Below are 26,558 nucleotides of genomic sequence, written 5' to 3' on the forward strand. Positions count from 1 at the left end.
TTTGATTGTATTTTTAGTTAATAGTGATAATAATAATAATAATAATAATAATAATAATCTTTTACAGACAGGTGATAAAGCTTAAACGTAATACAAGAAATGGATCAAATTAAAAGATAGAAACCACAAGATGTAGTTGTCATTAAACGCTGAGTTCAACAGATACATTATTAGGTGTTTCTTAAAAGTGAGCACAGACTGTCTAATAAAAGGCAGAACTGAGTTCCACAGTTTAGAAGCAGAATAACTGAACAAATCTCTCCATGTTTTCTGTATTTTACTGAAGGCGTTAGCAGGAGGTCAGTATTTGCAGAGCTAAGATCATAAACAGACAGACACTCTGTGATGTAAGAGGTGCTTTAAGGTCATTTAAAGCCTTAAAAACTAGTAGCAGAGGTTTAAAATCTATCCTGAACAATACAGGCAGTCTGTTCAGTTCAGGAGTGATGTGATCTAATTTTCTTAGGATTCATGCTGCTGCATTTTGTTATAAGGGATGTATTGTTTTATTAGAAGGTCCAGTAAGAAGATCATTACAGTGATCAACTCTGCTGTAACAAATGCATGGCCAAGTTTCTCTGCATCGCTCTGAGATAGAAAAGGCATAACTTTAGCCACATTTCTCAAATTATAAAAAGCTACTTTAGGGACTGTATTTGCATGCAGATCAAACAGAGCTCAGGTTTCGTACTTCAGGTTTGGTGTACGAAGCTCAAGAGCCAGGTTTCTTGTAAAGCAGTTTTAAAGTGTTTAAACAATTCACTCCATTAGGGTGACTAAAGACTCAGTCTTGTTTTTACTGCTGATTTACAACCCCAAGGTGTAATAAAAACCATTCTGGCCTTTAATTAACCAAATATATGACAAATACTGATTTAGCAAAATAACTGTGACTGTGAAATAATACTGATTATAATAATAATACTGATTCATAAAGAGTGAGTTTAATAGCAGTTAACTTACTGACATGGAGCCTTCACCTACTCCTGTTAAATTGCCATGTGCTGGTAACTGTTGAATGGAAGACAGAATTTGATTCAGTTCCTGAATCAAAAGGAGTTGAATCAGTGAGCTTCAATAATGTTCCATCATTGAACTGAAGGAACTGAATCAAAAGGAGTTGAATCAGTGAGCTCCAATAATGTTCCATCATTGAACTGAAGGAACTGAATCAAAAGGAGTTGAATCAGTGAGCTTCAATAATGTTACATCATTGAAGTGAAGGAACTGAATAAAAAGGAGTTGAATCAGTGAGCTTCAATAATGTTACATCATTGAACTGAAGGAACTGAATCAAAAGGAGTTGAATCAGTGAGCTTCAATAATGTTACATCATTGAACTGAAGGTACTGAATAAAAAGGAGTTGAATCGGTGAGCTTCAATAATGTTCCATCATTGAACTGAAGGAACTGAATCAAAAGGAGTTGAATCAGTGAGCTTCAATAATGTTACATCATTGAACTGAAGGAACTGAATCAAAAGGAGTTGAATCAGTGAGCTTCAATAATGTTACATCATTGAACTGAAGGAACTGAATCAAAATTAGCTGAATCAGTGAGCTTCAATAATGTTCCATCATTGAACTGAAGGAACTGAATCAAAAGGAGCTGAATCAGTGAGATATAAATAACTCACCACTACATTCAGTCTTTTCCTCACACCATCTGGCCATCCATTGGAGTCTATGACTATCACCTCAATGTTATATCGGCCTGGAACCAGCGGGATGATAATGAAGGGAACAACACGTGATGATTTGCCAGCTATGTTCACAGTGGTGCGATACTTCTTCTTGTAGCTGGCCAAACTGCATATAGTCTCAGTCTCCTTCAGTGCCACTATAGCCTGCATTAAATGAAGGATTTCATCCAGAATAAGCCCTGACAGGTTGTTGTGGTGCTGGATCACCAGCTTTACCAGCTCAGTCGATAGCCTGACATCCAAAGACTTAAAAAGTCACCAAAAATAAGTTCCCTAAATGCTTAGATGTAAGGTACAGAATCTCTACATTACACAGAGGTTCTTTTAACTTTTAAAGGGTTCTTGAGTCTCACACAAAAATAACAGAGCATTTCTTTACAGAAGCATTTGTTGCAAAGTTCTTAAAGAAACAAACACTTTTAAAGTAATTTTTAAAGGACAAACAACCTGATTGATTTGAGAACTTCCAAAGTTGTGAATGATTGCGCTGATTTCTATTTGCTCATTGACCACAGCCGAATAAGGCAACTTCAGGTCAACAAAGAAAGAGTTCCGGGCTATAAGCTCCATTGGGTCTGCCACACAAATACCTGAGACAAGACAGAAAAAAAGTTGTTAAAGGACATAACTACATTCACCAGACGCTCTTCCTCAGATCGACTTACAGTTGGATCATTTTACACAGGCAGTGTTGGGAGTCTTGCCCAAGGACTCTTATTGGTATCTTATCTTGAGATAATGGGTTAATTATCGTGTACTCTCAAGATAACAAAGTTGTTATATTCAGAAAATGTCTTGTTATCTCAAGATAACATTGTAATCTTGAAATAACAAGTCACTTATCCTGTTATCTTGTGATAACAAAAATTTTATCTTGAGATAATGCGTTATCTTCTGATTTCCAGATAACAAAGTTATATTTAGTTAATTAATTAATTATCTGGTTATCTTGTGATAACAAAATTGTTATCTTGAAATAATGAGTCACTTATCTTGAGATAATGAGTTAATTGTCTTGTGATCTCAGATAACAAAGTTACTATATCATGATAAATGAATTAATTATTTTGTTACCTCAAGATGACAATGTTGCTATCTTGAAATGATGAGTCACTTATCCTGCCATCTTGTGATAACAGAAGTTGTTATCTTGAGATAACAAGTTAATTATCTTGTGATCTCAAGATAACAAACTTGTCATATTAAAATAATGAGCTAACAACAAACGTTGTTAACTTGAGATCACAAGACTGTTAAGGACTTGCGTAGGTTATTTGTTCATAGTCAATGAAGTGTGATTACATAGCCCTACTGCCCAAACCTGATGACCACAAGACCAAGACTGACCTACTTAGATAAAAAAACATGGATTTAGGTTCCCCAGTCACTGCTAATCACCTGCTGTTAATGTATTGGCTCATTGTCCACCCCTCTTCACAGCTGTATTGCTGCACTGCTGGTCAGGAAAATACCAAAAATACAGACACATGTGCCAGATTTGGTTGAAATCCAAACACTGGGGATTTTTAAAGCTTACGATTTTGGAAGCTCTCACAGACAGTTCCTTTTAGACGTCTTAGATGTGTTTATATGTTGTTTTTAAACAAGTTACAAATCATATTTCACATCGTATGTGCAGCTGTTTGTAAATTTACGGGATCAAAATTTTTCCTTCAGATTTATTGTTAATAATGTTACATTTCACATTAAAGGTTTAAAGAAAAGCACTCACACATACTCACTCACCATAGTCTGCTGATGTGCTGATAGCGGTGATCACCCAGGTGGTGATCTGATCTGGAAACCACGTCTTCAAGGTTTTTTCACTGCGTGAAAAGAATTTTGAAAATCAAATTCATACCTTCAACCACAAAGCCAGAGTGCAGTTATAGCTAAAGGCCAGAGATAAGAGAGAGTTAACTCCAAGCAGGTCATCCTTTACTCCAAATGGTTTTGCATTCTGCTAAATATTTTGTTATTGATTTATCACATGTATGCAAACAGGCTTAACTCTAGAGTGCCCTGTACGTTTTACAGTGTATTGTGCTTTGTGTTTTATCAATGCTATGAAATGTTCCTCTCAGTCTAAACAGTAGTTTGAGGTACAGCAAATAAAAAAGGTCTACAGGCTTGAAACAGGCCTGAAGTACATGATATGGACAAAAGTACTGGGACACCTACATATCACACCCACAGGATCCTTTATGAATCAGTCCACAGGTATTAATATGGTGTTGGTCACCCTTTGCAGCTATAACAGCTTCCACTCTTCTGGGAAGATTTTCTACAAGATGTTGGAGAGTGTCTGTGGGACGTTTTGCCCATTTATCCAGAAGAGCATTTGCGAGGTCAGACACTGATGTTGGACAGAGGGCCTGGCTTGCAATCTCCGTTCTAGTTCATGACAAAGGTGTTTGATGGGGTTGAGGTCAGGGTTCTCTGAGGGTCAGTCAGGTTCTTCCACACCAAACTCACCCAGCCATGCCTTTATGTACCTTGCTTTGTGCACTGGGGCTCAGTCATGCTGGAACAGAAAAGGTTCTTCCCCAAACTGTTCCCACAAATTTGGAAGCATGGAACTGTCCAAAATGTCTTGGACTGCTAAAGAATTAAGATTTCCCTTCACTGGAACGAATGGATCTAGGCCAACTCCTAGAAACAACCCCATATCATTATCCCTCCTCCACCAAACTTTACAGCTGGCATAGTGTAGTCAGGCAGGTAACGTTCTCCTGGCATTTACCAAATCCAGACTCGTCCATCAGACTGTCAGATAGAGAAGCGTGATTCGTCATTCCACAGAATATGTTTCCACTGCTCCAGAGTCCAGTAGCAGCACTTTACACCACTACATCCGACGCTTGACATTGTACATTTTGATTTAAGGGTTGTGTGCAGCTGCTCGGCCATGGAAACCCCTTTTCAGAAGCTTCTAACTTGCAGTTCTTTTGTTGATGTTGCTTCCAAAAGCAATTAGGAACTCTTTAGTGATGGTTCAACAGAGGATAGACACTCTGCACTTCAGCACTCTGTGGCCTCACTCTGTGAGTTTGCATGGTCTACCACTTCAGGGCTAAGCTGCTGTTGCTATTATTTCACAATAATAGCCCTTAAGGTTGTCTGGGGCAGATTTAGCAGGATGGCAATTTCTGGTTTGTGACAGAGGTGGCATCCTATCACGTTCCATGTTTAAAGTCACTGAGCTCTTCAGTACAACCCTCTACTACCAGTGTTTGTCTAAGACTACAAGATTTTGTGCTTAACTTTATCCACCTTTTAGCAAAGGGTGTGGCTGAAACACCTGAACTTAGTAATTAGGAGGGGTGTCCTAATACTTCTGTCTTTATTGTGCATGGAAATGACCTCTGTTCTGCCCTCTACTGTGGTTCAAATGGCATTCGGTTTGCTGAATTGAGTTGAAATGTGCAAATCGGTAAACTGTTTCTGATCCTGCTGTTTAACTGTATGCATTAATGTCTGTATAATATATATATAACATGTATTTTAGGCTATCAAATCATAGTGTATGTTGAAGTTTGGTGGACAAAAAATGACTTTTTGTTGATCATGCTCTTTCTGCTAAGACTCAATTCTTTAATTCTACTACTGACCATTTTCCTTCATCTCTACATTTAGGAAGCATTTCATACTGCCACAGCCAGCTCTCCGGAAATTTTGAACGTGATGAAACATCAAAAATTTCATCATCTTTGTCCTCCTCACCTTGAAAAGAGAGAAACATTTGCTGAACACTGGACATTTGCCATATACACTTTGCTTCTGCGTTCACTGTCCATTTTATCAGCTCTACTTACTATGATCTGTAGTCCATCTGTTTCTCTGCCCCCTTTCACCCTGTTCTTCAGTGGCCAGGACCCCCATGGACCCTCACAGAGCAGGTACTGTTTGGGTGGTGGATCATTCTCAGCACTGCAGTAACACTGACGTGATGGTGGTGTGTTAGTGTGTGTTGTGCTGGTCTGAGTGGATCAGACACAGCAGTGCTGATGGAGTTTTTAATCACCTCAGTGTCGCTGCTGGACAGTCCACCAACCAAAAATATCCAGCCAGCAGCGTCCTGTGACCACTGATGAAGGACTAGAGGATGACCAACACAAACTGTGCAGCAGCAGATGAGCTGTCGTCTCTGACTTTACATCTACAAGGTGGAGCGACAAGGTAGGAGTGTCTAATAGTGTGGACAGTGAGTGGACACGGTGATTAAAAGCTCCAGCAGCACTGCTGTGTCTGATCCACTGATCCACACTACCACACCTCCACCACGTCAGTGTTACTGCAGTGCTGAGAATGATCCACCACCCAAATAGTACCTGCTCTGTGAGGGTCCATGGGGGTCCTGACCACTGAAGAACAGGGTAACAAAGTATCAGAGAAACAGATGGACTACAGTCTGTAACTGTAGATCTACAAAGTGCAGCTATACAGTAAGTGGAGCTGATAAGATGGACAATGAGTGTAGAAACACTCATTGGACAGAGTGTTATGCCTGATCGGTGTCTGTAACATGTTTAGATTGATTAAAAAAAGATTTTAAAGCAAGTGAACAAATGAGCAGTGAGTTAAAGGGGACAACTTCTGAAAAAAAGATGGAAATATTAGGCTTGTGTCAATCAAAATACAAATTTATAGCCTGACAGTTAGAAAGCTAGAGTTTCTGCTCTGCTGAATTGGTTCAGAGGCACCAGAGCAATTTACATGATCTTACAGCGTCAAGCAAACAATAAGAATTCGTACATAACATGGAAAGAATCGGCCAAAACTCATTATTAACCTGGAGCCTGCAATTTGCAAAGAAATAGGGTAACATCTAGCCTTCATAACTTCAGAATGGCTAGCTACAGACATGACACACATATCCAACCATTCATTAGATCTGGCCCAAACTAGCTAGCGTGACGGGATCGAGCTGAGATGTCAGCATCAGTGAGTAACTCAGCTCAGAAAATCACCCAAAATCCTGAGATTACTGCTCTGTATTTTGGCCTTAATATTCCAACCAAGGGTTAAAAAAGCAACATGATTCACACACCAGATCACTCATCAGAGTCTGCCTCACCATCCAGAGTGATTTCATCCACCTGTGACCATTCATCAGCCAGCAATCCAGATCCAACATCACCCAAAACCCTCTCATTACTGTTATATTACATCTCAGCTTTTAGCCTTCAGATTATAAACAAAGGGTTTAAAATAGCAATCGTGATTCACACCAGAACACTCAGAGGAACCCGACATCACCAGCCTCTCAGAGTGAGAGAAACCAGCTCTAACATCCCACAACCCAGAAATACAGCACAAACACCCAGCCAGATCACTGTAAAACCGCTATTAGCTCTGACTCAGCCTCCATATGGCAACAAAAGGGTTAAAGTACCCAGTTTGGATTTTTAATTTTCCTTTGAAGAAGAGCATAACTGTTCTGGTTTAATGGGATTTAGTTTAGCGTATCACGTGAAACACAGAATAAAATCATTGCATTTCTAGTTTGCAGAGTTAGTAGCTCATTTACAGGGTAAAAGGGGAAGAACCGGGAAAACACTAATCTGTATCATTTAAGAGCACCGTATGAGATCATCTTCCACTGTGAATGCTCTTACTGACCCGTGGTGGGGATGTCACGTCGTTTTCTGTTTAGTTGAGATGGGCAAGAGAAATCTTCATCAGTAGATAAACAGAGTGAGGAAAGAAGGATTAGAGTGCACAAAAATGACAAAATAGCGTTAACATGAAACAGCATCAACTTGGAGATCATCAGATGATGTTCATGTTAGCATTAATAAAGTAAGTGAACCGATTGTTCTTCAGTGCTTCTACTCCATGCAAAATGAATGTCTAACAAACCTGACATGGCTGGTTACTCCAACACTACACCAACATCAACATACACCCAACACTAATGTAGCTTCAAAGCCCTTTTCCATACCTCTACTGTCAGGGGTGCTTCCTGCAGAATTAGACATGAACAGGAGTCCTGCATCATAGAAAACCCCCATACTGTCTTGACCACTGCCAGCCGTGCAGGCAAGGTCATGCTTCTCAAAGGTGTCCCAGATCTAGTGGTGAGAACCAAGAAAGCAGTTCAACCTAATGAGATGCCATAGAACAGACTCGGTTTATATCACAATACCTACATTTAGAGTCGATTATTCATTCAGTCTAATGAGAAACTGTAGAACGGACTCGGTTTATATCACAATACCTACATTTAGAGTCGGTTATTCATTCAGCCTAATGAGAAACTGTAGAACAGACTCGGTTTATATCACAATACCTACATTTAGAGTCGATTATTCATTCAGTCTAATGAGAAACTGTAGAATGGACTCGGTTTATATCACAATACCTACATTTAGAGTCGGTTATTCATTCAGCCTAATGAGAAACTGTAGAATAGACTCGGTTTATATCACAATACCTACATTTAGAGTCGGTTATTCATTCAGCCTAATGAGAAACTGTAGAACGGACTCGGTTTATATCACAATACCTACATTTAGAGTCGGTTATTCATTCAGTCTAACGAGAAACTGTAGAACAGACTCGGTTTATATCACAATACCTACATTTAGAGCCGGTTATTCATTCAGTCTAACGAGAAACTGTAGAACAGACTCGGTTTATATCACAATACCTACATTTAGAGTCGGTTATTCATTCAGCCTAACGAGAAACTGTAGAACAGACTCAGTTTATATCACAATACCTACATTTAGAGTCGGTTATTCATTCAGCCTAATGAGAAACTGTAGAACAGACTCAGTTTATATCACAATACCTACATTTAGAGTCGGTTATTCATTCAGCCTAATGAGAAACTGTAGAACAGACTCGGTTTATATCACAATACCTACATTTAGAGTCGGTTATTCATTCAGTCTAATGAGAAACTGTAGAACGGACTCGGTTTATATCACAATACCTACATTTAGAGTCGGTTATTCATTCAGCCTAATGAGAAACTGTAGAACAGACTAGATTTATATCACAATACCTACATTTAGAGTCGGTTATTCATTCAGTCTAATGAGAAACTGTAGAACAGACTCAGTTTATATCACAATACCTACATTTAGAGTCGGTTATTCATTCAGCCTAATGAGAAACTGTAGAACAGACTCAGTTTATATCACAATACCTACATTTAGAGTCGGTTATTCATTCAGCCTAATGAGAAACTGTAGATCGGACTCGGTTTATATCACAATACCTACATTTAGAGTCGGTTATTCATTCAGTCTAACGAGAAACTGTAGAACAGACTCGGTTTATATCACAATACCTACATTTAGAGTCGGTTATTCATTCAGCCTAACGAGAAACTGTAGATCGGACTCGGTTTATATCACAATACCTACATTTAGAGTCGGTTATTCATTCAGTCTAACGAGAAACTGTAGAACAGACTCGGTTTATATCACAATACCTACATTTAGAGCCGGTTATTCATTCAGTCTAACGAGAAACTGTAGAACGGACTCGGTTTATATCACAATACCTACATTTAGAGTCGGTTATTCATTCAGCCTAATGAGAAACTGTAGATCGGACTCGGTTTATATCACAATACCTACATTTAGAGTCGGTTATTCATTCAGTCTAACGAGAAACTGTAGAACAGACTCGGTTTATATCACAATACCTACATTTAGAGTCGGTTATTCATTCAGTCTAACGAGAAACTGTAGAACAGACTCGGTTTATATCACAATACCTACATTTAGAGTCGGTTATTCATTCAGTCTAACGAGAAACTGTAGAACAGACACGGTTTATATCACAATACCTACATTTAGAGTCGGTTATTCATTCAGTCTAATGAGAAACTGTAGAACTGACTCGGTTTATATCACAATACCTACATTTAGAGCCGGTTATTCATTCAGTCTAATGAGAAACTGTAGAACTGACTCGGTTTATATCACAATACCTACATTTAGAGTCGGTTATTCATTCAGTCTAACGAGAAACTGTAGAACAGACTCGGTTTATATCACAATACCTACATTTAGAGTCGGTTATTCATTCAGTCTAACGAGAAACTGTAGAACAGACACGGTTTATATCACAATACCTACATTTAGAGTCGGTTATTCATTCAGTCTAATGAGAAACTGTAGAACAGACTCGGTTTATATCACAATACCTACATTTAGAGCCGGTTATTTATTCAGCCTAATGAGAAACTGTAGAACAGACTCGGTTTATATCACAATACCTACATTTAGAGTCGGTTATTCATTCAGTCTAATGAGAAACTGTAGAATGGACTCGGTTTATATCACAATACCTACATTTAGAGCCGGTTATTCATTCAGTCTAATGAGAAACTGTAGAACTGACTCGGTTTATATCACAATACCTACATTTAGAGTCAGTTATTCATTCAGCCTAATGAGAAACTGTAGAATGGACTCGGTTTATATCACAATACCTACATTTAGAGCCGGTTATTCATTCAGTCTAATGAGAAAGTGTAGAACGGACTCGGTTTATATCACAATACCTACATTTAGAGTCGGTTATTCATTCAGTCTAATGAGAAAGTGTAGAACGGACTCGGTTTATATCACAATACCTACATTTAGAGTCGGTTATTCATTCAGCCTAACGAGTAACTGTAGATCGGACTCGGTTTATATCACAATACCTACATTTAGAGTCGGTTATTCATTCAGCCTAACGAGAAACTGTAGAACGGACTCGGTTTATATCACAATACCTACATTTAGAGTCGGTTATTCATTCAGCCTAATGAGAAACTGTAGAACAGACTCGGTTTATATCACAATACCTACATTTAGAGTCGATTATTCATTCAGTCTAATGAGAAACTGTAGAATGGACTCGGTTTATATCACAATACCTACATTTAGAGTCGGTTATTCATTCAGTCTAATGAGAAACTGTAGAATAGACTCGGTTTATATCACAATACCTACATTTAGAGTCGGTTATTCATTCAGCCTAATGAGAAACTGTAGAACGGACTCGGTTTATATCACAATACCTACATTTAGAGTCGGTTATTCATTCAGTCTAACGAGAAACTGTAGAACAGACTCGGTTGATATCACAATACCTACATTTAGAGCCGGTTATTCATTCAGTCTAACGAGAAACTGTAGAACAGACTCGGTTTATATCACAATACCTACATTTAGAGTCGGTTATTCATTCAGCCTAACGAGAAACTGTAGAACAGACTCAGTTTATATCACAATACCTACATTTAGAGTCGGTTATTCATTCAGCCTAATGAGAAACTGTAGAACAGACTCAGTTTATATCACAATACCTACATTTAGAGTCGGTTATTCATTCAGCCTAATGAGAAACTGTAGAACAGACTCGGTTTATATCACAATACCTACATTTAGAGTCGGTTATTCATTCAGTCTAATGAGAAACTGTAGAACGGACTCGGTTTATATCACAATACCTACATTTAGAGTCGGTTATTCATTCAGCCTAATGAGAAACTGTAGAACAGACTAGATTTATATCACAATACCTACATTTAGAGTCGGTTATTCATTCAGTCTAATGAGAAACTGTAGAACAGACTCAGTTTATATCACAATACCTACATTTAGAGTCGGTTATTCATTCAGCCTAATGAGAAACTGTAGAACAGACTCAGTTTATATCACAATACCTACATTTAGAGTCGGTTATTCATTCAGCCTAATGAGAAACTGTAGATCGGACTCGGTTTATATCACAATACCTACATTTAGAGTCGGTTATTCATTCAGTCTAACGAGAAACTGTAGAACAGACTCGGTTTATATCACAATACCTACATTTAGAGTCGGTTATTCATTCAGCCTAACGAGAAACTGTAGATCGGACTCGGTTTATATCACAATACCTACATTTAGAGTCGGTTATTCATTCAGTCTAACGAGAAACTGTAGAACAGACTCGGTTTATATCACAATACCTACATTTAGAGCCGGTTATTCATTCAGTCTAACGAGAAACTGTAGAACGGACTCGGTTTATATCACAATACCTACATTTAGAGTCGGTTATTCATTCAGCCTAATGAGAAACTGTAGATCGGACTCGGTTTATATCACAATACCTACATTTAGAGTCGGTTATTCATTCAGTCTAACGAGAAACTGTAGAACAGACTCAGTTTATATCACAATACCTACATTTAGAGTCGGTTATTCATTCAGTCTAACGAGAAACTGTAGAACAGACTCGGTTTATATCACAATACCTACATTTAGAGTCGGTTATTCATTCAGTCTAACGAGAAACTGTAGAACAGACTCGGTTTATATCACAATACCTACATTTAGAGTCGGTTATTCATTCAGTCTAATGAGAAACTGTAGAACAGACTCGGTTTATATCACAATACCTACATTTAGAGCCGGTTATTTATTCAGCCTAATGAGAAACTGTAGAACAGACTCGGTTTATATCACAATACCTACATTTAGAGTCGGTTATTCATTCAGTCTAATGAGAAACTGTAGAACTGACTCGGTTTATATCACAATACCTACATTTAGAGCCGGTTATTCATTCAGTCTAATGAGAAACTGTAGAACTGACTCGGTTTATATCACAATACCTACATTTAGAGTCAGTTATTCATTCAGCCTAATGAGAAACTGTAGAATGGACTCGGTTTATATCACAATACCTACATTTAGAGCCGGTTATTCATTCAGTCTAATGAGAAAGTGTAGAACGGACTCGGTTTATATCACAATACCTACATTTAGAGTCGGTTATTCATTCAGTCTAATGAGAAAGTGTAGAACGGACTCGGTTTATATCACAATACCTACATTTAGAGTCGGTTATTCATTCAGCCTAACGAGTAACTGTAGATCGGACTCGGTTTATATCACAATACCTACATTTAGAGTCGGTTATTCATTCAGCCTAACGAGAAACTGTAGAACGGACTCGGTTTATATCACAATACCTACATTTAGAGTCGGTTATTCATTCAGCCTAATGAGAAACTGTAGAACGGACTCGGTTTATATCACAATACCTACATTTAGAGTCGGTTATTCATTCAGCCTAATGAGAAACTGTAGATCGGACTCGGTTTATATCACAATACCTACATTTAGAGTCGGTTATTCATTCAGTCTAATGAGAAACTGTAGAACGGACTCGGTTTATATCACAATACCTACATTTAGAGTCGGTTATTCATTCAGCCTAATGAGAAACTGTAGAACGGACTCGGTTTATATCACAATACCTACATTTAGAGTCGGTTATTCATTCAGTCTAATGAGAAACTGTAGAACGGACTCGGTTTATATCACAATACCTACATTTAGAGTCAGTTATTCATTCAGTCTAATGAGAAACTGTAGAACGGACTCAGTTTATATCACAATACCTACATTTAGAGTCGGTTATTCATTCAGCCTAACGAGAAACTGTAGAACAGACTCGGTTTATATCACAATACCTACATTTAGAGTCGGTTATTCATTCAGCCTAACGAGAAACTGTAGAACGGACTCGGTTTATATCACAATACCTACATTTAGAGTCGGTTATTCATTCAGCCTAATGAGAAACTGTAGAACGAACGTACTCGGTTTATATCACAATACCTACATTTAGAGTCGGTTATTCATTCAGTCTAATGAGAAACTGTAGAACGGACTCGGTTTATATCACAATACCTACATTTAGAGCCGGTTATTCATTCAGCCTAATGAGAAACTGTAGAACGGACTCGGTTTATATCACAATACCTACATTTAGAGCCGGTTATTCATTCAGCCTAATGAGAAACTGTAGAACAGACTCGGTTTATATCACAATACCTACATTTAGAGTCGGTTATTCATTCAGTCTAACGAGAAACTGTAGAACAGACTCAGTTTATATCACAATACCTACATTTAGAGTCGGTTATTCATTCAGCCTAACGAGAAACTGTAGAACAGACTCGGTTTATATCACAATACCTACATTTAGAGTCGGTTATTCATTCAGTCTAACGAGAAACTGTAGAACAGACTCAGTTTATATCACAATACCTACATTTAGAGTCGGTTATTCATTCAGCCTAACGAGAAACTGTAGAACAGACTCGGTTTATATCACAATACCTACATTTAGAGTCGGTTATTCATTCAGTCTAACGAGAAACTGTAGAACAGACTCGGTTCATATCATAATAGAGGCAGTTATTCATTCCGGTTTTCTCTAGGTCATACTTCTGAAATCTGATGATTTGATTGTTTTTTTTTTTTTAAAGATTAAAGAATAAAGATTAAATGATTAAGATTAAAGATTAAATTAAAAATTAAAGATTAAAGATTAAACTTTTTTCTCAACTTCACTTGCATGTAGTTTGAGTTATCCATTCTTAGCTAATTAGCTAATATTAGCATGGTGGCAAATCTGTTTATATATTCATATGTCAAATTTATACATCAGATTTATTTGTATAATGTTCAGTTTTTAACTACTTTCCAAAGTAGTCTTTTAGAAGAAGTATTTAAAAATGTAAATATCTAAAGTAAAATATATAAATTTAAATATATGAAGTGAAAATGATAAATATCAGAACTTTTAAGCTAATTTCATTAGATAGAGTTAGTCTCAGCACTGGTAATTAATACTGACCAATATTTAAGGTTCAGGTTTCAATATTAGTATGCATATCTTCTTATTGGAAGGCAGAGCATGGATAGATCAATTACGACATTCATTCTTAACACATGATGATTAAATAAGGTTTGCTGGTAATTACTGACCTTGGCCTGGCTGAGTATGTTCTTGTTGTTAAGGACATAGGCACCCTTGACCACAGCGACCAGGCCAACATTTGCCCCAGGATCACCAGCAATTTTCAGATCAATAAGTCCATTGGGGGTATATTCTCCTTTAACATCCTTTACATCAACTTTGAGCTTTGTGCATTAGAAAGAGAGAGAAGAGTCAGCAAAGGTTCGCACATGTTGACTTGTTTACTTTGATTTGAGCTACCACACAAGTAGGGCTGTAGTACTCAAGTCTGGTCTCCGACTCAAGTCCGGACTTGTCTTGGACTGGGTCGTATCTGAACTCAGACCTGTCCTGTTACTGGCCAATGGTCTTGCCGCATTTATTGTATGGTCTTGATAGAGTCCTTCTTTATCAAGAGTACTTTCATAGCAGATGGCAATAAATAAAAACGTCATTTTATGAATATATATTGATCAAAGTACTGAATAGCTGGCAACCTAAGGACACACAGGCCTATAGAATAAAAGAAGTACCGCTGATAGCCAGTTTAAGGCAGTCCGGCCATTCTAAACCTGAAGGACAAATGTGCATTTAATATTACAAAACGTCAACACTGGCAACTATTTCTAAAAACAACAGTATTAACGTGATTTGTTAGATGAAATGTTAGAGAAATTATTTTAACAAAAAAAAGTCTTGGTGTTTTTTTTTTACACTGTTTCAAACGACTTACTATCCTGCTATTTTGTGTTTAAATGAAATTTTTATTTTATTTTATTTTCTCTGGAGGGATTGAACATGTGATGAGCATGCATCAGATCTCAAATGCAAAATCAACATTATAACATTTACAGCATTTGGCAGATACTCTTATCCAGAGCGACTTAAAATTTGATAATTTGTTACACAGGTAGGCGAAAGTAGTGTTAGGAGTCTTGCCCAAGGACTCTTATTGGTATAGTGGTATAGGGTGCCTGCCGAAGCGGGGAATTGAACCCTGTCTACAGCATAGAACTCGGTCAAAACTTGGCAAAGGACGGGTCGCTGAACGTGTTGTCAACACGCTCACAATCATCAGGTTTAGCCACTTGAGGAAGGCGTTCTTCCACTCATTCTGTGCGATTGCACATTGCCAGCAGAGAGGTCGCCAACTCTCAGTACGTTAAAAAGGTATTGCAAAACAACTGTAATCGTTTATTTTGCTGATTCACTCACAAACTTGGGTTGTCAACTGACTTACTGATCCCATACACGTGTCCTCCACATCAACCCAGATCGAATCAGCCACGACCTCAGAGGATCCCACGTGGTAATACGCCACCACACGGAAAGAGGGAAGCATTTCTTTAGTGACTGTGAGTGGCACAGCTATCACTGCATTACCTGATGTCTGGTATCTTGAAGCTGTTATGATCCGTCCTTTACTTAGAACCTAGTTCAAAAAGAGCAGAGACATAATGCAAAAGTAAAAATAGTGCAATAAATATGCTTGAAATGTGTCCACGTCAACACAAACAGTGAGTAAATTCTGTTATACAGTAGTCATGATGATGTGTGCATTTGAATAAAGTAAATTCAAGGCATCAACTTTTCAATGTGTTATTGAACACAGACTGGGTACATGATGTATTTATGAACGAATCGTTTTTCCCCTGAGCTGAGACGTTCCTGTTTAAAGTACACACCACACAAGTGAGGTCTTGGTCTTCAACATGACTAGGCCCTTTAATCAGCTTGAGGGTTAAATGGTCCCCGACTTTCAATAATCCAGTGATTCTGTCTATGTGCAGGTAGTTTTGGGAACCATCACTAGGCTTGTAGGCATGCGCTGTCATCTTGTTTTCTGCTGGAATTCCCTTCATGAGTGTGCGCACCTTTGGACAAACAGAGTAACATTCACTTTTACTACAAGCACATTTACCACATGGTGTAATCAGAAAAGGCCAAAAAATGACACCTCATATTTGAATGCTCTTTAAATTGGCAGTGAAGTGTGTTCACGTAAATACTGACATAGCTGCCTTTTATTGTTGGCAACTTGCTTATCATTGCTCTTGGACAAAGTAGGTTAATGTACCAATTAACTACCTACATATTATTATGGTCAATATTACTTTCTTTTCAAGCTGGTTTTCTTTCAACATGGTTTATGCTTTAAAACCACTTGCAAAAGGCCAAGTTTCTACAACCACGGGTGTAATTTCCACCTGTTTGGATTGGAGGGTTACAACCTTCCCAGAATTTATATTTAAGCCCCCCCCCCCCCCCCCCCCCCCCCGTTATTACTTTAATTATTTTCTAATACAACATAGCAAAATGTTGCTTTTCAAACACAGTAAATCACTGATACTGATATACTAAATACCGAGCAAGTCCTTTGAGCACTTGAGCAGTTAGAAACACCTCAGTTCTCAAGGCATCGGCATTTAATTCCAATATAAATGCTCAATAAATGCCATCACCATTTAATTTTGGCCCAAACCCATTTCACCCCTCGCCCCTACCAGTTCACGTTTAGGGTTAGGGTGTCCCAATGTTTGTTGAGACAGAGGGGTTGAAGGGTTGGGGCTACACGGCCCTCCAAATGGAGGTTTTTCAGAGACTCCAAACAGAGTGACGTGAAAAAAAGAAAAAAAAACGGCAGATGGCTGTGCAAACGATCAAAGAAACCCACAAATGTGAGAATTTCCTCAGTAAAAATGATGATAACCACTGTTTTATCTGAGTTTAAAGTTGTTTCAATGTATTATGGTCGTTTTCTTCATAACAAGCATAACAAAGCGTCAATAGCATGCTAATGTGTCTGTACCTAGCTAGTTAACTTTCCCGGTCCACCTTAAATAGTCCAGCGGTTTTGACGCCTGAAGTGCCAGACTGTACCATTTAAGGCGGAACGTGAAAACTGAACAAGAATCTCTGACTTCAGCTTCATATCACTGAAGAATTAGGGGTGGGTGATAATAAATAATTGCCCCCCTCTTTGAAGGCGTATGATGCTCTAAATGTAACTAAAGCCCAGCAGTGAGGAGCTGAACTTTCTCTTCTCTGCTATCACTTAAGTCGGGCCAGGTCGCCTACAGAGCAGCTGTTAAGGAATTTTTTAATTTGAGGGTTGTCCCATCTCATAGGGAAAGATTTAACCACTACCACTGTAACTCAGTTCCAAGAGGTTAGGATGACTAACTAAGTAAATGTAATTAGTTTCTGTACTTTAGTATTTTTGGAGTATCTGTACTGAAGTTTCTCTTCTGGGCGACTTTTTCCTTTCACTCCACTACATTTCAGAGTCTAATATCCGACTTTTTCCTCCTACATTTTGAGAAATCTGTCGTTCCTTTTGATTTCTGTGTGTATAAAAACGTAACATGTCAAAACGAAAGAAGCGCAAAGCCAGAGCACCAATCAGGGCCCAGCGGTCACTTTGTTTAGAGCTGGTTTTGACCTGTTGGTCATACCGACCCAGTGCAGCACGCGGTTCAACGTCAGCGCAGCAGCGTAAAACTTTGGGAGAGTCTGTTCAACATAAATGATGAACTAACCTAACTTTGTGTAAATAGAGCTCAATATAGAAATATGTCCACATATGCAGTCGAGACTGACGCGGCTTTTTTCTGAATTTCTACAAACACCATTTCATTTTATAGTAAATGAGTTTGGGCTGGTTTATGTTTATGAACAGACGCCTACAGATCAACATAGTAAAGGAGCTCATCTGTGATCCTGAGTTTAAAGCCAGTTTTTATTCAACTTAAACTTGGAACTAAGTTGTAAATAAATCTGAAACTGAAACTTTGCTTGTGTGTAAAAAGTGATTTCAGAGCCACTCGGTTCTCCCTGATGGAAACTGTTTACCTTCAGTGTTTTGTGCTTCTGATCATTTTAATAGACGTCAACGTCACTAATTAATGACGTTCTATTAAAAGACTGGTTTACCAAGAGAGACGCTGGAGGACTTTCACCTGAAATGAGTTCATGAAGCCAGTCTGGTTATAAAAATGATAACAGGACATCAGAGCCAGAATTACTCTTTTAGTACTTTTACTTTATACTTAAGTACATTTGAAGGTAAATACTTTAGTACTTTTACTCAAGTGGAGGTCTAAAGGGAGGAACTTCTACTTTTACTGGAGTGATACTTTAGTACTTTAACTCAAGTACATAAACTTTGTCCACCTCTATTAAATACCATCACCATTTAGTACCAGACATGCTCAGTAAATGCCAATACTTGAAACTTTCTGACTGTATAATAAAGGTGAGGCTTACAGTGATGTCTAGACTGGAGATTCCTTTCAAGGTGTTGATGACGATGCTGGCAATTCCGTTCTTATCAGTCTTTCCTTGCACATAACCTGGTGTCAGCGATACCTGAACATTTTCTGCTGGGGTGTCATCAGGGTTCGTTACATACACCTGTTGGATATGATCAGAGAGTGATATCCATTAAAAGAATGCTCAACACAAAAATTACATTGGCAACAATACAAGAAAAATGCAAATTTACCACGGATTGGATAATTTAACCTGTTATGTAAATCTTACATATTTTTTAGCTGTTTATTCTGTGATGCTTCAATATCCTCTAATGTTATCAGATATCCAAATATACCAGTCTGGCACTGGCTCAAGCAGATGAAGGTGTGATGTTTCCATACCTTGAAATCAAAGGGAATTCCAGGTTTAAAGTATTTCGGGGTTTTTGTGAAGTGAATGCTATATGGTGCTTTCACTATATGAATTCCCCTTTTCTCTGCCTCCACCATTTCACTTCCTGAAACACAAACAAAGAGATGCATCACTTGGTGTAAGATGTTCATGCATTCATGTGATTTATGAGTAAATAATCACACCAAAATTCCTAAACTCAGGTTTGGTCTTAAAAGTCAGATGTTTTTTTATTACAGGTACCATTTTATCATAGCTTAAGAGAAGAATTCCCATTTTGTCTCCATATATTTTGAAAAAATGATTACTAATCCTTTTCGCTTGACCAAAACGGTCAAAAAGGTCACCTTTTTCATCATCTGATGCTACATACATCTGATGCTACATACATCTACATACATACACAAGTCAGGTGCCAAAACTGTCGCACCCCATTCATTCCTATGGGAAAACATTTGGCAAAAATCCACTGCTACACGGAAACCGTGCATCCAGTCCATAAGCTGTGCACAAGCCTGAATCACACAATCAGACCAGATCTTCTGGAACTGGAAAGGTGTTGATATCTTGAAAACTGCGGGATGAGTTACGTGGCAAAAATCCGGGAGAAAAATAACAAAAATAAAAGAGGAGAATAATATAAAAAAAGAACATTGACTTTATGTTCCCCAACTAAAGGTACTGGCAATGAACCTTTGAGGATGCCACCCCAGTGATGAGGTGAAACACCCCAGTGACCATTTAATATCTTTTTTTTACTGAGCACTAATATGGGGTACCATTGTGGCGCTTTCTTTATTGCTGTTGATTTGTACCTTCAAACATAAAACCAAATCAAGAATTATTCAAATTGCACTGAAGTTTGATTGGTTGAAAATTTCATGGCAAAACACTCATACATATCATGAAATACTGGTGTTTCTAATATATTGGACATCCTCATTTCTATGTTTAAGATACAAGTTTACAGGCACCTGCTGTACTGACCATAATTCCCCTTAAACTCATCATTCAAGCAATAAGTTGCCCTCTACTTACCACTTTCAGTGAGCACACTGACAGATACGTACAGTGTTTTCCCAACAAGTTCATCAATATTTGGGAAGGTTTGAAGGATGTGGTCTCTTTTGAGAACAGCTGTACCTTGTCCATTGACAATCTACAAAGTTCAGACCAGAAGCAAGACATTACAAGCTCTGTGCACGTGTCCATTACTGTGGGGATGATTTATTATATAGGGACAATTTTTAACTCCTAGAAGTCACAGTTACCACTGGTGATTAAAAAGAATGTAATTTTTTTTACGAATTGTTTCTGGCTTACAGCTTGTTGGAACAAGTGGGGAAATTCTGTGTAAAGAGCAGATTCAGAACCTTCAATCCAAATATTTTCCAAAAAAGGAAAATTATCTTTTACATTTTGTAAAGCCACAAAATCCGTCTTTGCTACTTATATAAGTGGCAGTTTATATCTTTTTAACATTGACATCAACAGAAAGACTCAAACCAGTCAATGCAGAACATAAATGTTCATGCATTTGTGTCATTAATTGTGTAATTGAAGTAATTACAGTTGCATACAAAAGTCTGGGTACTCTGGCCAATTTACATTTATGTTGTTGATTATAGAAAGGAAAAGAAATAAGCACAAACTCTGCAACAAACTGCTTTAAAATAGTGTTAATTTATAGTTACTAGATATTATTTAATTTAAAAGACAGAAAACCTGTTAGGCTCTAACTGACTTGTTAGGACTGGCCAGGCAGGTCAAGAACTGCCGTTAAGAACTGTCGGCTGATGAAATTTTCAGAGCGTAACCCTTCAAACCTTGTGCTAACACTCAAAAAACATGTGCTCCTCTAAGCAGCTGGATGATCATCTAAAAATTAAGCTGGGTACAAAGCAAGAAAAGCCCACTTTACTTTATTTAGGAAAAGTCCTTAAGCCAAGCAAATGCTTCTTGATCTACAGCATGGTGGGCAAATCAGGTATAGAAACCCGAAAATCAGTCATATAAAGGTAAAATATCATATATCAGTCAGGATCACTTCATCAAAGAATATATTTGGTTTCCATTTGTAAGTTATATTTGCCAGTATGGTTCTGTTCTGGGACGTCTCTGGCCTCCTATGTGAATACATGGAAAGCCTAAAGCAGGGTCAGCAGAAGAACCCGTCCCCAAACGATCGTACCAGACAAACCTCCAGACAGCAGGAGGTTGTGAAGAGGCTGAGAGAGGAAGTGGAGAGACAGCCAGGCTAGGACAGCTTACTTGAGCTGTGTATATTTTATGTATATGTATATAACACCCATCAACAACTTTCACTTCAGAGGAAATGTAAAGGAATTCATCAGAGCAATAAAAGAGTGACGTAAGCCTATTCTTGTAAATAATGAAGGCAAACTTGATGACTGCGTGTCAAACACCTTACACTCCAATTGGATAAATGATACCACCAGCAAGTTGCTACTACGGTGTCCCTTTGGATGATAAAACACCAACTTGTCCCACCAAACTACAGACATATTCTCTGTTTAAAAACCCACTCAGGGAGCCAAATTCACCTGGCATGTTTCCAGAAACACAGTTTACCAAATTTCACAACCAAACAATAAAGCCCTTACTTCTACCTTAGCTTTGTTAAGGCTCAACAAAAACTACTGTTCACAGCCATATCACTACTACTCTCTGAGGAGTACCCAGAAGTAGTGTACCTACTGTAAATGCAGTAAAGGCAGGGCCTTTTATGTAGTACCTATTTGCGAAAGTTATGGTTATGGTTATTTGGCGGTGTGGCTCAGCTCTGGGACCTCTCTGCCCATCCATGTGCACATATGGAAAGGTCAAGGCAGGGAATGCTGCAGGAAGACACCCAAAACAACCATACCAGGCAAAAAAATAGCCAGCGGGAGATTGTACAGTGGCTTGTAGAGGAGTGGTGAGAATGGGCTGGCTAGAGCAGCTTAAATAAATGCCCTGATCAATTTAGCCAATCATAGGCACAACATTAGATCAGGGGAGCCATCAGTTGATAACAGCTGGTGATTTGAGACTGGGGCCTGGGCTTTATGTTGTGGCCTGGCTGAACTAACTATGGCCTAGTGTAGTTAAGTCTAGTGTAGGCTGTCTAAAAATTTGCACATGCCATAATTACTATTTCGTTTTTTTTTTTCCTGTCTTTGAAGTTCATCAAATATAAAGTTACTGTGCATCAACATGTGCAGATTTTTTAAGTAGTTTGCTGCAGAGGCTGTGTTTAGGGCTGCAAGTAACAATGGCTTCCATAATTGATGAATTGGTGGCTTTGATTCATAAGGAAAAGAAAAAGTGTCAGTAGGCTGTCAGTAATTAAATATTTCACATCATAATGTTTCTTTTAACAAATTTAACAAATAACAGAAACAATAATCAAGAGATGAACAAATCTTAGCAGTCCAAGCACGATTACCTAGTACCTTTACTTTATAGTAGTAGTTCTGCAAGAACGTTTCATCGCTGTTCAAGTGATTTCCACTCTAATGATTAGTGTGTGTGGTTGGTAACGTGTAATCAAAGCTGATAAAAAACACCCACCCACATGGAGACACGATAAGTATTTTAAAATCTCTATGCTTGGGAGTCCTTTCCAAAAGCTGTTTTCATGACGTTACCATGACAACCAGCATCACGTGAGTCCAGTCAGAGTGAGATGAGCAGCAGTGAGCAGTGCTTGTGTTTTTAATTACTTTAAAATGACGTCAGACTCAGGAAAACGTCCCTCACATGTCCTTATTAAAGAAGGCCGAGAGGAAGACGTCGTGTTCTGAGACACATAAGCTGGACGTCCATCCCACCGCCGTCTTTTAAAGATCAGAGTATAAACTTCATCTCCTCTGCAGACCAGTTTCTGCTCCGCCACTTTGATCGATATAAACTGTCACTATGATGCGACGCACATGCAGAATGGACTTAAACTTTCCGATAGGGAATGAAATTGGATACAGGCGTTTACACAGATATTATTCTTCTATTTAATAGATTATTTACAGGATTAAGCACCTCGTTCAAGCGGATAGAAACTGTATTCTAAATGTCCTCAATTGGACTAAATGCAAATGTCGGATTATTAATGGATTATTGGGCTGCATGTAAACATGGCTTGTGTTTATTTTGCTAATCAAAAAAACAGAGTAAACAATGCCACACTGTTTACATGTTTCTTGCAGCCCCAGTTGTTTAAACTTCTTTTCCCTTCAAAAATCAACAAAATATGTCATTTAGTCAGGAGAACCAAAACTCCTGTGTGCAACTGTATGTAAATCAAATATATATAGCAAAATAACTGTAGACGTCTAGGAGTTAATGCACATAGAGTGTGGTCTGTAGGTGAGTGTATGATTGCACACAAGTATGTCAACAGTCTTACGTCAACTCTTGCCAGGGAACTCTTTAGGTTTATCTTGTTGCCTTCACTGAGGAGGCCAAATACTGCAAAAGCACTACCTTGAATCTCTTGTCCAAACAAATACCTTTAAAAATAAAACAACACCAAAAGCAATGAAACACAGAATTCATATATAAAAAAAGAAATAAAAAAGCAAGAAAGAAAGAAAGACAGAAAGAAAGAAACAGGCAAGAAAAGGCAAAAAAAGAAAGAAAGACAGAAAGAAAGAAAGAAAGAAAGAAGGAAAGACCCAAAGAAATAAACACCAAAAGATAGAAAGAAAGACCAAAAGAAAGAAAGTAAGTAACAAAGAAAGAAAGAAAGAAAGAAAGACCAAAGAAAGAAAGACAGAAAGAAAGAAACAGGCAAGAAAAGGCAAAAAAAGAAAGAAAGAAAGAAAGAAGGAAAGACCCAAAGAAATAAACACCAAAAGATAGAAAGAAAGACCAAAAGAAAGAAAGTAAGAAAGAAAGAAAGAAAGAAAAAAAGAAAGAAAGAAAGCAAGACCAAAGAAAGACCAAAAAAAGAAAGACCAAAAGAAAGAAAGAAAGACCAAAAGAAAGAAAGTAAGAAAGAAAGAAAGAAAAAAGAAAGAAAGAAAGATAGAAAGAAAGAAACTGGCAAGAAAAGGCAAAAAAAGAAAGAAAGAAAGAAAGAAGGAAAGACCCAAAGAAATAAACACCAAAAGAAAGAAAGAAAGACCAAAAGAAAGAAAGTAAGTATAAGTTCGGCTTATATCTTGTGATTACTGACATGAGGCATTGCTTTATAAACACGTTATTCAGTGCTTATGCATGTGTTGTGATGTCCTTATGTAGGTAACCGTCAAATAACATACATTAATATTGTTACATTAACACACATTTAAATTGAGAACTTTTTGCCCTTCTGGAAGTTTCTATTGTGGAGTTAATTTAGTAATAATTACAATGTATACCAAAAAAAGAGAAAGTGTTAAAAGCACAGCCCTAAAGTTAGAACCTCAGGGAACATATGTGTGAGTCAACTTACATTGCCTTAATTTCAACATAGAACGTTTTATCACCCGTGTAGAAAAAAGATTGCTCAGGCGTCAGCTTCACTTCAAAACTAGGCAGCGCTAGGAAGTGGAGAAAGAAAGCAATACTGAACGTAATATATTGTTAATATATTACTCTATCCTGAGTATAGAATTGTCTATAAATGTATTTCATATTTCATATTTTGGATACTAAAGACTAATCTTACCGTAATCTCGGACTTCAAACTCTGCAGTGAATTTCTTGTATGGATAATTCCTAAAGCTTGCAACTATTTTCCAGATTCCAGTGCTTCCAAAACAAAAGACCAAACACAAAACCAATCACATGAAATACAAACTCAACTCCAAAAAAATTGGGAAGCTGTGAAAATAAATGTCAGTTAAAACAGAATGCCATGATTTGCAAATCTCATAGACCCGTATTTTACTCACAATAGAACATTGAACACATATTTAACCATTTCATGAAAAAATATTAACTTATTTAGAACTTGATGGCAGCAACGCATCTCAAAAACTTTGGGACAGGGCTGTGTCTACCAGTGTGTAGCATCCCCTTTTCTTTGAACATGGCCCAGAGAAGTTGGAAGCGTTTCTGGATTCTGTTTATATATAGTTTCTTCTTTGCATGATACAGCTTGTGTACTAACTTGCATTTGTGGATTGCACGGCAAACTGTGCTCACAAACAATGATTTCTGGAAGTGTTCCTGAGCCCATCCAGTGATTATCATGCGAGAAGCAGCCATTAGAAGATTAATTATGGTCATAAAGGCATGACCATAGCCAGGAACAATACTCAAATACAGTGCATCCAGAAAGGATTCACAGCGCTTCACATTTTCCACATTTTGTTATGTTACAGCCTTATTCCAAAATGGATTAAATTAAATTTTTCCCTTAAAATTCTACACACAAAACCCCATAATGACAAAGTGATTGTTTTGCAAATTGATTAAAAATAAAAAACAAAAAAAATTTACTTAAGTATTCACAGCCTTCACCATGACAACTTCGCTTCTGGCTCTCGACGGAGACGGTCGCACTTTTCCTCCTCTCCTCTCCCTTATCTCTCCTGCTTTGCTTCTGTGGCTAGTCTGCTGTCTGAACTCTTTAGGGTGCCTCTGCTTTGCTTCTTCCTTCTCTCCTGCCCTCTCGCTTTACTCTGTCTCTTTTCCTTTTACTCGTTTTCTCTCTCTCACTCACTTTTCTGCTTTATTTTCTTTCTCACTCACTCTTCTAGTTTACTTTCTCACACTCCTTTACTTCACTCTTTCTTTCTCACTCACTCTTCTACTTTACTTTCTCACACTCCTTTACTCTTTCTTTCTCACTCACTCTTCTACTTTACTTTCTCACACTTCTTTACTCTTTCTTTCTCACTCACTCTTCTACTTTACTTTCTCACACTCCTTTACTCTTTCTTTCTCACTCACTCTTCTACTTGTTCACTCTCTCACCTCAGGATGAGTGCAGGATAAGTTGTCATACCAGGTCGGGTTTTCGGTTTCTGGCTGCTATCCAACATTCCATTCCACATCAAGTTTCAGCAACTGAAGGATTGATCAAAACTGATTAAGGATTATGGCTCACGCTGCTACGTCATCTACTTGCTCCGAGTGTATCAAATTGTCTCAGAGGGTCGCAGAACTTCAGGAAAGAATCCATACCTTACACTCTATAAGGGAGGATGAAGAATTTCTGGACTCGGTTCTTGCTACGCAAACAGCTGATAAAACCGTCCCAGCAACTGGCAAAGAAAGAGACGTCTCTCTGCATTGTCACTGGGATATGCTGGGGGCTAAGCCTAAGCTCATCTTGGCCTCAACCCCCAATCCAGCGAACAACAACAGTGATAAGGGCTGGATTCTTGTTCGGGGGAAGGAACGCGGCAGCAATCAGCACAACGGCTGTGGCAAGCAGCCATCTTCAGGACAGAACATTCTTTTAGATAACAGAAGCTCTCGCCTCAACTCGAGTAGAAGAAATTGAGCAGTC

General features: G+C 38.0%; 1 protein-coding gene across 3 annotated transcripts in view; it reads right to left on the reverse strand.

The window, feature by feature from the left end:
• LOC108442222 (complement C3-like) overlaps window positions 1–26,558 on the reverse strand; it is a 66,310-nt gene that overhangs the window by 20,569 nt on the left and 19,183 nt on the right. The window contains exons 1-18 of one of the 3 annotated variants that reach the window (XM_037543758.1): window positions 26,231–26,321; window positions 26,021–26,113; window positions 24,768–24,850; window positions 24,552–24,639; window positions 23,523–23,625; window positions 20,156–20,276; window positions 19,108–19,223; window positions 18,719–18,865; window positions 16,138–16,326; window positions 15,693–15,884; window positions 14,482–14,637; window positions 7,647–7,776; window positions 7,325–7,378; window positions 5,314–5,425; window positions 3,449–3,528; window positions 2,150–2,292; window positions 1,637–1,846; window positions 964–1,011 (exon numbers count right to left, since the gene is read on the reverse strand). In XM_037543758.1, the coding sequence (XP_037399655.1) occupies window positions 964–1,011; window positions 1,637–1,846; window positions 2,150–2,292; window positions 3,449–3,528; window positions 5,314–5,425; window positions 7,325–7,378; window positions 7,647–7,776; window positions 14,482–14,637; window positions 15,693–15,884; window positions 16,138–16,326; window positions 18,719–18,865; window positions 19,108–19,223; window positions 20,156–20,276; window positions 23,523–23,625; window positions 24,552–24,639; window positions 24,768–24,850; window positions 26,021–26,100 (2,052 nt within the window). In that variant the 5' untranslated portion in view covers window positions 26,101–26,113; window positions 26,231–26,321. Of the gene's footprint in view, window positions 1–963; window positions 1,012–1,636; window positions 1,847–2,149; window positions 2,293–3,448; window positions 3,529–5,313; window positions 5,426–7,324; window positions 7,379–7,646; window positions 7,777–14,481; window positions 14,638–15,692; window positions 15,885–16,137; window positions 16,327–18,718; window positions 18,866–19,107; window positions 19,224–20,155; window positions 20,277–23,522; window positions 23,626–24,551; window positions 24,640–24,767; window positions 24,851–26,020; window positions 26,114–26,230; window positions 26,322–26,558 lie in introns of those variants that run through there. The other 2 variants (XM_037543759.1, XM_017722163.2) reach the window with 2 other exon arrangements.

Source organism: Pygocentrus nattereri, chromosome 12, assembly GCF_015220715.1.
Source record: "Pygocentrus nattereri isolate fPygNat1 chromosome 12, fPygNat1.pri, whole genome shotgun sequence".
NCBI lineage: Eukaryota > Metazoa > Chordata > Actinopteri > Characiformes > Serrasalmidae > Pygocentrus > Pygocentrus nattereri.